The sequence below is a fragment of the Mobula birostris genome, chromosome 7 (genome assembly GCF_030028105.1).
Source record: "Mobula birostris isolate sMobBir1 chromosome 7, sMobBir1.hap1, whole genome shotgun sequence".
Taxonomy (NCBI): Eukaryota; Metazoa; Chordata; class Chondrichthyes; order Myliobatiformes; family Myliobatidae; genus Mobula; species Mobula birostris.
The window spans coordinates 105,652,654-105,666,756 of record NC_092376.1 but is presented as its reverse complement, the minus strand read 5'-3'; the positions used below and the strand labels follow the sequence as shown (position 1 = coordinate 105,666,756).

The 14,103-nt window shown below is 41.7% G+C and overlaps 1 protein-coding gene across 1 annotated transcript in view; it reads right to left on the bottom strand.

Moving 5' to 3' along the window:
• Positions 1 to 14,103, bottom strand: part of LOC140200352 (dedicator of cytokinesis protein 2-like) — a 699,328-nt gene that overhangs the window by 195,045 nt on the left and 490,180 nt on the right. The window contains exon 28 of the mRNA XM_072263559.1: positions 13,233 to 13,331. Coding sequence (XP_072119660.1) covers positions 13,233 to 13,331 — 99 coding nt within the window. The remainder of the gene's footprint in view (positions 1 to 13,232; positions 13,332 to 14,103) is intronic.

The following is a 14,103-nucleotide window of genomic DNA, read 5'->3' as shown; positions in this document are numbered from 1 at the left end:
TTCTAACGATCAATTGTTAATCATGATATCATTGTTTTGTGCAAAGTACCAGGATAGTAGAAAGTGAATTCACTGAATCTTGATCTTTTATACACCTTGGAACTCTAATATTCTTCTGAGACTAAATGCCCAATCATGAAAGAATGCTTCAATGTAGAAGATTCTGTTAATCAATTAAAATGTTTGACAATCCTCTTGAGGTCTCATTTTTTTCATTACCCTGATGGAAATTCTCTGTGCAGTAGACAAACTATACAAATCTTTCACTGCAGTGTGCTGAACAGCTTGCCATCTTCTTACTTGATGATACTCACAGGTTGCTGAGGAGTTACTTTCAGATCTCTTCATGAAGTGCTACAGTATATAAATTCATACATCACAGTTGACTATCTGGAAAGCAAGGCAGATTCTGTTTTACAAGTTTTTCTTACTTGAACTGAAATTAGTCCAATTTCCATTGCCATTGGCTTTTGAAAGGAGATCACCGATTTTCATGGAGAATCCTTTGGTTTCAAAAGTTTCTTTTAAGCATTCTCATGTTCCTGTTATCCAAAGTGTGGAAATCACTTTCTTTGGCAGCTCAGATATGAAGTCAATAAATTTTGGCTCAGAAATATTGATTCAGAAATATGAAAATAGAAGTGCAATTGCTACCAATAACCTCTTCTATTGAATTAGGATTTCCTGATATTTGTGTTTTTGAGAATCCATCCCTCAGCAATGGCATGATTTTCTGAAAGTTCACCAATCTGTTTGATTACACTATTACCCCCTGTTAATCTGTTCCAGGCAACTGCATTAAAAAAACAATTGCCCCTAAAGTCACCTTTAAATTTCCCCCTCTAACCTTAAAAATATATCCTCTGATGTTTGACAGTTCTATCTTGGGGAAAAGATTCTAGCTGTCTCTCCTGTCTATGTTTCTCATAATTAAATTAAAAAAATCTATCAGGTCACCCCTTAGCATTAGGCACTCTAGGGAGAACATCTCAAGTTTGTCCAATGTTTTCTCATAATTCATACACTCTAATTCAGACAGAATTCTGATATACGCAATCCAGCTACCAATAAAGACAAGTATGCTATTCATTGGTCTTCTTTTCCACCTTATCAACTTGAGTAGCCACTTTCAGTGAGCTATGGGCCTGGACCCCAAGGCAAGATCGATCTCTACCGCAGTGTTATGAAGGGGTCTACCATTAACGTCGGGTGATTCAGCACTATACAAGGAGGTCTGGTACAAATTACAGAGGGTTATGTCAAGAGCAAAAGAACAATTTTTATTGAGGTTAGAGGCAGAATTGGATGCACATCAACTCTGGAAGGGTTTGCAGGCCATTATTTCCTACAAAGCAAAACCTAGCATCATGAATGGCAGTGATGCTTCAATCACAGATGAGCTCAATGCCTTTTATGCGTGCTTTGAAAGAGAGAATAAAACTACAGCTACGAGGATACCAGCATCATCTGGTGATCCTGTGACCTCTGCCTTGGAGGCCAACATCAGAACGTCTTTCAAGACTGTGAACCCTCAGAAGGTGATAAGCCCTGATGGTGCACCAGGTATGGCTGTGAAAACCTGAGTCAATCAACTGTAGGGGCTGTTCAAAGACATTTTCAATCTCTCATTGCTACAGTCAGAAGTTCCCTCCTGCTTCAAAAGGGCAACAATCGTACCAGTGTCCAAGATGAGCAGGGTGAGCTCCCTTAATGATTATTATCCAGCAGCACTTGCATCTACCATAGTGAAGTGCTTTGAGAGGTTGGTTATGGCTAGAATCAACACCTGTCTCAGCAAGGGCCCAGACTCACTGCAATTTGCCTATTGCCATAATAGGTTGACAGCAGATGTGATCTATGTTTATTGACAACAGCTAAGCACAATCATTCCTAGAGTTATGATCAAAAAACTCCAAAACCTGGGCCTCTGTACCTCCCTCTGCAACTGGACTTACTCACTGGAAGACCACAGTCTATACGGATCGCAAATAACATCTCCACCTCTGACAATCAACACTGGTGCAGCTCAAGGATGTGTGCTAAACCCACTGCTCTACTCTTTCTACATCCATGACTATGTGCCTAGGCACAACTCAAATGTCATCTAAAAATTTGCTGACGACACAATTATTGTTGGCAGAATTTCAGGTGGTGATGAGAAGATGTACAGGAGTGAAGTAGATCAGCTAATTGAGTGATGTCGCAGCAATCACCTTGCACTCAATATCAGTAAGACCAAAATATTGATTATGGACTTCAGAAAAGTTAAGCTGGGGAAAGATACACCAGTACTCATTGAGAGGTCAAAAATGGACAAGGTGAGTAGTTTCAGGTTCCAGGGTGTCAACGTCTCTGAGGATCTATCCTGAGCCCAACATACTGATGCAGTTGCAAAGAAGGCATGATAGCGACTATATTTCATGGAGCTTGAGGAAATTTGGTATGTCACCAAAGACACTTGCAAATTTCTACAGAAGTTCCGTGGAGAACTTTCTAACTGGCTGCATCACCATCTGGTACGGGGGTGGGGGGCATTGCACAGCATTGATACATACAGAAAGTTGTGAACTCAGTCAGCTCCGTCATTGGCACTAGGCACCCCAGCATCCAGGACATCTCCAAGGAGCGATGCCTTTAAACGGTGGCATCCATCATTAAGGACCCCCATCACCCAGGACATGCCCTCTTCTCATTGTTACCATTAGGGAGGAGGTACAGGATCCTGAAGACACACAGTCAACAATTCAGGAACAGCTTCTTCCCCTCTGCCATCAGATTTCTGAATGGATCCATGAACACCACCTCACTACTTTATTTTCTCTTTTTGCACAACTTATCCAAATTAATGCTTTTCAGAAGAACCAGCACTACCTCCTCCTGATTCTCAAAATACTTCAGCACATTAGTATGTCCCTCTCTACTTTCATTATCATCCAAGTCATTCATTTGGGTACTCACACAAAGTAGGCACTCTTTTCATACCTCGGCTATTTGGCATGACTCCAAGCACAAATTCCCTCTTTATCCTTGAGTGGACCTACATACACCCTCCTAGTTATCCTCTTTTTCTTAATATACATATAAAATATGTTGGTATTCTCTTTGATTCTGCCCACATTTTACTGCCCCTTTTGGCCTGCTTAATCACCTACCTGGGCATATTCTCTCTCTCTATGTATATTCTTGAAGGGTCCAGTCTGATTTTAGCTTTCTAAATCTTACTTATGTTTCCTTTTCCTTCCTGGTTAAAATTAGGATCTCTCCGGACATCCAACGTTTCCTTATCTTACCATCCTTATCTTTACTAGAACTTGTTATCCTGAACACTGATCAGCTGGTCTTTAAACAACTCCCATATGTCAGACATGAACTTGTCTGACAGCAGCTACTCCCAGTCAATGCTTCTTAGCTTCTGTTTTATCCTGTCATAATTTGTCCTTCCACAATGTAGTACCTTCCAGCAAGATCCAATTTTATCCTTACTTATAACTATCTTAAATCATAGTAAGTTAAGGTCACTATTCCCAAAATGTTCACCCACTATCAAGTTGACTGTTTACTCTTTTCCATGGATGCTGCCTGGCCGGCTGAGTTCATCCAGCATTTTGTGTGTGCTGGCTGGATTTCCAACATCTGCAGATTTTCTTTTGTTTGTGTGTCACCAAGTTTGGCTCATTTCCCAAAACCAGGTCCAGTATGTTCCTTATTCATGTTGGACTCTCCAAATATAGTTTCAAGAACTCTTCTTGAATGCACTGAGGAAATCCTACCCCTCCTAAGCCTTTTGTATGAGGGAAGATCCAAACAATACTGGAGAAGTTAAAGACACCTCTATGACAACTCTGCTGACCATGCATTTTTCCATAATCTGTCTACATATCTGTTCTTCCACCCTTGATGTCTATTTGGAGGTCTATTGTATTATTCTGTCAGTATCATTTTTCTTATTTTGGAGCTTTGCCCAAATTACTTCTGTGCATGAGCCTCCAGTGTGTTATCTCTGAGTGCTGCTGTAACATTCTGCCTCATCAGTAGTGTTATTTTGTTTTTGTTTAAATTTACTTTTTAGCTGGCTTGGCAGAACATTGTGACCAAAGGGCCTGTTTCTGTGCTGCAATGTACTATGTTCTATGATCTAAACCCCGCCCCCAACATCATATCTAAAGGAACATTGAGCTATCAGTGCAAAGAGGGGAGGAGAAGATGGCGGCGCACCGCTCCAAAATGGTATCGTATTTGTAAGCAGGTACCATGCACTATCCTGATTTGATGGAGACAGACCTGAGAAGCACGGAGGAACACCTGGAGAAACTTCTGAAATGCACACTTCACTACCGCTGCTACTGTGCGATCGAGAATCTCTGGAGGGGAAGGCCCCAAATCCTCAACTTTGCCTATTGCCTGTTGCCGGAGCCGGGGTCAAAGCACTCGGCAGAGATGTTGCTCGGTGCTCGGTGTCTGAGGGCTGGTCGGAGGCTCGAAGTTTTCGGACGGACTCAAGAGTCAGCTGTGGTCGGGTGCTTCCAGGGTGCCGCATCAACAAGTTTGCGGCGCTGGAGGTTCATGGCAGGGAGAGTTTCTCCCTTCTACTGAATGCGTGAGATGATGGGACTTTCAAGAGACTTTGAGACTTTTTTTTACCGTGCCCATGGTTTGTTCTTTATCAAATTATGGTATTGCTTTGCACTGTTGTAACTATATGTTATAATTATGTGGTTTTTGTCAGTTTTTTTAAGTCTTGGTTTGTCTTGTTTTTCTGTGATATCATTCTGGAGGAACATTGTATCATTTCTTAATGCATGCATTACTAAATGACAATAAAAGAGGACTGTGTGTCATAATCTAATCTAATCTAATCTCTCATGGAAACAAGTCTCTGTAATAGTAACATCAACATTCCATGCACTGATCTAGGCTTTGAGGTCGTCCTCCCTACCTATAGTATATTGAGATAACCACACCTTAGCCCGTCTGTCCCATCATGCCCAGCGTGCCTCTCTCACTGTTGTTTCTTTCACTTGCTTGCCATACCATCTTTCTTGCCCTCAGCTCCGCTACCTGTAGCCCTGATGCTGTGGGTTTCATTCCCTGATCTTCCTGTTACAGGAAGGATGTGGAAGCTCTGGAAAGGATCTAAAAGTGTTTTACCAGAAGGCTGCCTGGATTAGTTATAAAATCCAGCATATGTTATAAAATTCCAGACGGATTAGGGTCATTGTCATTGAAATACATCGACATTAGTTCCAGCAGGGTTCCTTAAGGTGCCGCTCCCAATCAAATAATGCATTGCTGTCAAAGGCAGAAACTCCCATGTCACATTTGGAAAGTTTTCCTCAAGGCCATAATGTACACTTCAAGCCTCACCAATTCATCATGATTAAAATCTCTAGTTCAAATCAAATTCTCTGTTTGAATGATAGGACTGCCTAGAGATACTTTGATGCTGCAGTTTCAGGTACACAGCCAAATCACCCTCAGATGTTATCTGATTTTGGAAGCTAAGCACAGTTATGATTGGATGGTATTTAGACAACTGCAAGCTGTGAAGAAAACAGCGCCTTTTAATTCAGTGCACATCTCAAAATTCCTGTTCCAGCATACAGTTTCTTATTTTTACCCACTTTAACAGCCATCTGCTATTCTTTTTGTCTTATCGTCCAGAAATTTGTAATTGGGGCATTATGAAGTCGCTGAAGCAAATGCATGCACAGGCTCATGGCTGAGAAACACTCAATACTGAGAAATAGAGTAGAACCATTCCTAGTTCAAGCCCCCAGTGACAAATAAAGGTTTCTCTGCAACTTCCTAACACTTTAATCATGAAATTCTGGATTATAATACAAAAAGAACATGGAATGGTTATTAAAGTGGATAAAATAAGAGACTGTATATTGGAAAAGGAATTTTGAAATGTGTACAGAGTTAATAGGCAATGCTTTCCAAGAAGCTCTAGGCAACCTTTCATCTAAATGCCAGCCAAGCACAGCTGTTCTTTTCTTCCAGAATAAAACAAGTCCTCGAGGTGATTTGGCCAAGGACCTAAAATTATAGCAGCTAATTATCTCCAGGGGAGCTATCTTCCAAACTGAAGCATTTGGGTGGATCCCACCTCACTGGATTGCACTGGAAACCAGAAATTAAAAATTAGTCCCCAGGTACGAATATAAGCAATCTATTATACAAATCACCAGCAGAATAGAAGACATACTGGAGCTGAGCTGAGAAGCACTTCATCCAGTTAGGCAGAGAAGTGTGTCGCATTGTCATGGAGGGATACAGAAGGGGAACAAGCCCTTTGGCCCATCACATTGCTCTGACCATGAACAATCCCACATCAATACAGCTTTTCTTCTTCTCCCCACATACCTGTCAACATTTCTCTGGATTCTACCACAAATCTACACACCAAAAGGGTAACTTACAGTGGCCAATTCACTAACTGAACTGGGCATCTTTGAAATATGGGAGGGAACCAGCATAGCTGGAGAAAACCCATAGAACCATAGAACCATAGAAACTACAGCACAGAAACAGGCCTTTTGGCCCTTCTTGGCTGTGCCGAACCATTTTCTGCCTAGTCCCACCGACCTGCACATGGACCATATCCCTCCATACACCTCCCATCCATGTATCTGTCCAATTTATTCTTAAATATTAAAAAAGAACCCGCATTTACCACCTCGTCTGGCAGCTCATTCCATACTCCCACCACTCTCTGTGTGAAGAAGCCCCCCGTAATGTTCCCTTTAAACTTTTCCCCCCTCACCCTTAACCCATGTCCTCTGGTTTTTTTCTCCCCTTGCCTCAGTGGAAAAAGTCTGCTTGCATTCACTCTATCAATACCCATCATAATTTTATATACCTCTATCAAATCTCCCCTCATTCTTCTACGCTCCAGGGAGTAAAGTCCTAACCTATTCAACCTTTCTCTGTAACTGAGTTTCTCAAGTCCCGGCAACATCCTTGTAAACCTTCTCTGCACTCTTTCAACCTTATTTATATCCTTCCTGTAATTTGGTGACCAAAAATGAACACAATACTCCAGATTCGGCCTCACCAATGCCTTATACAACCTCATCATAACATTCCAGCTGTTATACTCAATACTATGATTAATAAAGGCCAATGTACCAAAAGCTCTCTTTACAACCCTATCTACCTGTGACGCCACTTTTAGGGAATTTTGTATCTGTATTCCCAGATCCCTCTGTTCCACTGCACTCCTCAGTGCCTTACCATTAACCCTGTATGTTCTACCTTGGTTTGTCCTTCCAACAGGCAATACCTCACACTTGTCTGTATTAAACTCCATCTGCCATTTTTCAGCCCATTTTTCCAGTTGGTCCAAGTCCCTCTGCAGGCTCTGAAAACCTTCCTCACTGTCTACTACACCTCCAATCTTTGTATCATCAGCAAATTTGCTGATCCAATTTACCACATTATCATCCAGATCATTGATATAGATGACAAATAACAATGGACCCAGCACTGATCCCTGTGGCACACCACTAGTCACAGGCCTCCACTCGGAGAAGCAATTCTCTACTACCACTCTTTGGCTTCTTCCATTGAGCCAACATCTAATCCAATTTACCACCTCTCCATGTATACCTAGCAACTGAATTTTCCTAACTAACCTCCCATGTGGGACCTTGTCAAAGGCCTTACTGAAGTCCATGTAGACAATATCCACTGCCTTCCCTTCATCCACTTTCCTGGTAACCTCCTTGAAAAACTCCAATAGATTGGTCAAACATGACCTACCAAGCACAAAGCAATGTTGACTCTCCCTAATAAGTCCCTGTCTATCCAAATGCTTGTAGATTCTGTCTCTTAGTACTCCCTCCAATAACTTACCTACTACCGACGTTAAACTTACTGGCCTATAATTTCCCGGATTACTTTTCGATCCTTTTTTAAAGAACGGAACAACATGAGCCACTCTCCAATCCTCCGGCACCTCACATGTAGATAGCGACATTTTAAATATTTCTGCCAGGGCCCCTGCAATTTCAACACTAGTCTCCTTCAAGGTCCGAGGGAACACCCTGTCAGGTCCCGGGGACTTATCCACTTTAATTTTCCTCAAGACAGCAAGGACCTCCTCCTTTTCGATCTGTACAGTTTCCATGATCTCACTACTTGTTTCCCTTAATTCCATAGACTTCATGCCAGCTTCCTTAGTAAATACAGACGCAAAAAACCTATTTAAGATCTCCCCCATTTCCTTTGGTTCCGCACATAGCCGACCACTCTGATCTTCAAGAGGACCAATTTTATCCCTTACAATCCTTTTGCTCTTAATATACCTGCAAAAGCTCTTTGAATTATCCTTCACTTTGACTGCCAAGGCAACCTCATGTCTTCTTTTAGCCCTCCTGATTTCCTTCTTAAGTATTTTCTTGCACTTCTTATACTCCTCAAGCACCTTATTTACTCCCTGCTTCTTATACATGTCATACAACTCCCTCTTCTTCTTTATCAGAGTTGCAATATCCCTTGGGAACCAAGGTTCCTTATTCCTATTCACTTTGCCTTTAATCCTGACAGGAACATACAAATTCTGCACTCTCAAAATTTCTCCTTTGAAGGCTTCCCACCTACCGACCACATCCTTGCCAGAGAACAACCTGTCCCAATCCACGCTTTTTAGATCCTTTCTCATTTCTTCAAATTTGGCCTTCTTCCAATTAAGAACCTCAACCCTAGGACCAGATCTATCCTTGTCCATGATCAAGTTTTTTCAAAATGTATGAGAAAGCACTTCTGACAAGGTAATGAATGTATCAGGTGATCCGTGCAGGGCTGCACAGGGATATGGTGGAGCAACAGGTCACTTAATAAAGTATTGGAGAATACCATAGATTCAATGGTCATTAGCAGTCTTAGGCCCAGAAAGCAGCACTCTCAGGTCAGATTCAGCAGCACTAATCTCAGAGCAAAATGGGTTCCCAGCTGCTTTGCTTCCAATTGAGTAAAATCTACACTGCCCTTTTACCTTCTTCAGCAGGTTCACACGGTTTCCCTGCCCACTCTTTAAAACATACCATGGTGGGGTGTCTGAAACACCTTTCACTTCGGACACTTGCAACCACCAGAGGGAGCAGGCTTGCATGGAAATAGAGAAAAGATGAGGGGGTGTTCATACTCTCAAGCTTATCTCATTACTCTGTTAGATCATGGCTGATCTGTATTTTAACCATTAGATCTATAAGCCTTAAGCATTTTGGTAAACAAAAATCTGAATTTTATACATTTTAATTGAGCCTGAGATAAAGAAAGAGTGGAGGGAGACTTGAAGAGAGAGAGAGTTATAGAGCACTACAGCACCAAGCAGGCCCCTCAGCCCATCTAGTATGTACCAAACTATTATTCTGCTAGTCCGTTGGCTCTGCACCTGGACCACAGCCCCCCCACATTCCTCCCATCCATGCACAGTACCTATCCAAACTCTGCTAAAATGCACCCACCTCTTCTGCTGCTGGCTCATCCCACACTTGTACTCCACACTGAAGAAGCTTCCCCTCATTTCCCTTAAGTATTTAACCTTTCATCCTTAATCCACAGTATGACCTCTAATTCTGATCTCACCCAAACTCAGTGGAAAAAGCCTGTTGCATACTCCTCATAGTTTTATATACCTCTAACAAATCTCCATTCAGTCTCTTAACAATCTATAGAATAAAGTCCTAACCTGTTCGACCTTTCCCTATAACTGATGTCCACAATCATGGCAATATCCTTGTGAATTTTCTCTGTACCCTTTCAATCTTATTGATATATTTTCTGTAGGTAGATGACAAGAACCGCACACAATTCTCCAGATCTGGCTTCACCAACATCTTATATGAATTCAACACGACATTCTAACTCCTGCACTCGATATTCTGATTTATGAAGGCCAATATGACAAAAACTCCCTTTACAACCTTATCTAGCTGTGGCAATATATTCAGGCAAGTATGGATCTGTATTTCCAAATCCCTTTGTGCTACCCCCTCCGCAGTGCTGTACCTGATTTGTGCTGCCAAAATACAACACCCCACACTTGTCTGCATTGAATTCCATCTGCTATTTTACACACCATTTTTCCAGCTTGTTTGGATCCTACTGCGAACTTTGATAGTCTTCCTCGCCGCCCACTCCGAACCCAATCTTAGTGTCATCTGAAATTTGCTGATCCAGTTTACCACATTATTATCCAGATCAGTAATATAAATGACAAACAACAATGGACTCAGCACCAACACCTGCAGCACACCACTAGTCATATTAGACACGCCACTCAGAGAGACAACCATCTACTACCACTCTGTGGCCTCTCTCACTAGGGCAAAGTTGAATCCAATTTACTACTTCATCCTGAAGCAACCGAACCTTCTGGACTAGCTTCACATGTGGGGCTTCATTAAGATCTTGCTAAAGTCCATATAGGCAATGTCCACTGCTTTTCCTTTGTCAGTTTTCTTGGTGACCTCCTTGAAAAACCGTATATCAGTGGTTAGACATACCAGGGAAGAGAAAGAAAGCAAGTGAGGGAGTTTCAGATGTCCAGAAACTTTAATGTAGCAGTACTTTAGGATGTCATCCCTTTATGGCTCAGCTGTAATTTTGCAGCCTCCGTCTGAATCATCCATCAGAGAAATCATTTCTATTCAATAGAAGTTTAATCATCATTCAACCATACATGAATTCTGATGAATACAGACAAATGAGACAGTATTACTCTGGGGCCAAGGTACAAAACACAGCGGTAACAGTCACACAAAGCGCAAAGCACAAATAGCACGTATAAGATAGAAAGATGCAGCCACTCAGTAAAAGAGTCCAAACTCAAGCCATGCAATGCCGCCGAAATCTGCAGATGACCACGAGAGCTTGGCTTCTGCCGAGCGAGCACTGGGCGGGGTGTCGGTGGGGGTGGATAGCACCAACTCCAGCCTGGACGCTGCGTTACACTACCCCTCAGTGGAGCCCACCGGCTCTGACACCTTCTCCTGGCAGCTGTGTACAGGGGGACACCACGGCTATCTACCTCATTAAATCATTTTATTACTTTTGAAAAACCTCAGTTTTATCATACCACAGTTATATCACAGCTTATTCTCTCCAAGTTTAGCTGAGGTCTAACTAATTTAATTAATTGTAATTAATGCACTTATTTAGATTTCAATCTCTTTTGCAGAAAGGTTTTTTGAGTCTATCCACTGGCTTTCAGTGATATCACTGTGTGAATTCCCTAAATCTCTGCTTCCCTGGTTTCCCATTTGCAGTGCTAACTGATGTCTCATTATTATTTGAATCTGAGCAGTAGGACTTGCAGTGAGCTTCAGCTGCTGCAGTTTTATAAGCTGAATTAATGCATCAACGTTGAAACTTGAAATCACTTATTAGTGGCAAGGGACTGAGATATGTGCATTGCAAGGATATTCCAAGTTCATGTATAATGAAAAATGAGGGCACACGTGGCCAGTCTGGAGCTCGCCTTTTATGTTGTAAGCAATTTGTACTAACACAACTTATTCTCTCAATATGTGTAGTCTAGGACAGAATTACGTGACTGGGTTGACTAAGGAGTTACCTATTGAGCCTTGTTTACATTAAGACTGCATAACTGCTACTCACAGCTGTGTCAAAGTCCGTACAGGGTATAATCCACCAGACAACAAATTGAAGTCACCACTACAGTGCGTTAGCAGTAACTCTGTCAAACAGGTACCATGCTCAAGGCAGCCCAGTGACAGCTGCTGTCTTATCGCTTCAGTGACCCTGGACTAATGTAGAATATTGTGAGTCTGATTCACTGGTTCAGCAGCAGGGGAGCTGAGTGGCCTTGCTTTTGGTGCAGACTAGGCCCCCATGCTGCGTGGATAATTGTTGTGGCCACCGGGGAAGTAGATGCCAGAGCTGGCTGTGTGCTGCTGGATTGTGTACTGGGTCGGGTCTGGTCCCTCCCATCAGTGCTGCCCCCAGTGTTCACTCGGTGGACGAGAAGCTGGATTGTATTCATCTGTGCCTGCAGTTCTTGTGGAAACGTGGCTCCAGGACAATATCCATGCACCATAAATCTACAGGCCAAGACACTCAGGGTTTTGGGCTATATATTTTTTTGTAACTGTATGCTTTTTTGCTATCATAATTATATGTGCTATATACGTGTGTGACATTTGATACTATGATTTTCATCTTGGCCCCAAAGGAACACTGTTTTTCCTGGCTGTATGATTGTAGTTATTCATGTGTATGGTTGAATGACAATCCACCTCCACCAGGTATAATCCGCCCTTCATTTTTCATCTCCTGCTCAGTCCACAAATGGCCTCTGTTGCATCACTTCACCTCTCTTTATACTGGCTATATTTCCTCTCTTTTCTCAATCCAGATACAAAGCTTTGACCCAAAATGTTGACAATTTCATCTCCCCAACAAATGCTGCACAACCCAGTGAGTTCTTCCAACACTTTGTCTGATTCTCCAGATTCCCGCATCTGTCATCTCTTTTGTCTCCACAATTAATGGGGGGGGAGGTGTGGCTTTGCTCTGTGTTCCATCATAAACTCAATGGGATGAAATAGCCTCCTTCTAGGTCATAAGGTAATATGGAAAGGCAGAAAGAACTTGCTTTAGTTTTAGACCTCATCAGCAACTCCTTACAGAGAAGGCTTTACAAAGTCATTCTTTGATGTGACCACAGCGCAGCGGAATTAGCTCCAAAGCCATGCCATATTCTCTGTGTTTGTATCAACATAAACAAACAAGGGTGTGCAATTAACATTCCCCAGAATTTTAAAGATGCACACAGTCCTAGAGAAATCCTAGGGAAAGAGAATCAAAAATAGAGGGCATAAGTTTAAGCTGAGAGGGGAAATATTGAAAGCAGACCTGAGGGTAAACATTTTCAAACAGTGGGTAGTAGCTATACTGAATGAATTGCCAGAGAAGTGGTAAGGCAGATAAGATACCAAAATTTAAAAGACACTTAGACAGGTACATGAATAAGAAAGGTTTAGGGTAAACATGGGAAAATTGGACTAGTGCAGATGGACATCTTTGTTGGTATGGGCAAGCTGAACTGAAGGGCCTGTTTCTATGCTGTAAGACTCCATGACTCTAAAACAAAGTGACTTTCCTTACTTAAAAAAGTATAATGGTAGCAAAATCTGATGGATTAATACAGAAAGGTTGCATGTTTGCTTTATTGCTTATTCATCAACAAATGAAAGTTTACTTACGACCAAGTCTTGGTTAGTGCGAAAGGATTCCAGGTAGCAGGAATAATGTTCGTTAGTCATCTGTTTAAGTATTGCAGTCATACACGCCACAAAGTTACTCTGCAATAGAGGAAAAAAAGAGGCAATCAGCTATGAAAATCATTATATAATTTCTAAATGGACTTTGAACCGATGAACACTTTTTTTAATTTCTGTTTTTATTTGCGTTACTTATTTTAACTTAACTATTTAATAAACACATATATATACTTATTGTAATTGTTTTTCTCTATATTTATCATTTATTGTACTGATGTCATAAAGTTAGGACAAATTTCATGACATATGCTGCTGATATTAAACCTGAATCTGTTTTTGAGATGCAGATACTCAGCATGGTCGAGGTCACATTTTACTGCTAATAAAAGCCTTCCAGTATTTACTCTACCTTCAGTCTTTTGGAGTAATTGATAGTGCATCACTCTCTCTTTATCCTTTCCCCGTCCCCTACTTTCTTATTCTGGCCTCTGCCCCTTTCCTTTCCCATCCTAATGAAAAGTCTCAACCAGTAATGTCAAATTTTTATTCCCCTCCATAGATGCTGCTTGGCCTGCTGAGTTCCTCCAGCTTTTTGTGTATGTTGCTTTATGTAATTTCAAGCCCTACTTCCATATCCTTTTTTTCAAGTTTCTTTCTATAAAATAACTGAAAGGGTCTTTAAACCCATGCCTCTTGTGTTCTGGCCAAATGGATCACAATGATGTTGACTGCTGCGTGTTTTCTTTCTCCTTGGAGGGTGAAGCAACTCCAGCTGAGAAATATGGAGTCTGCTAGGAGCCACCTTCTCCTCTGCAATGCCAAATTGCACCTTTCTAATCGTACTCTCCCTTCC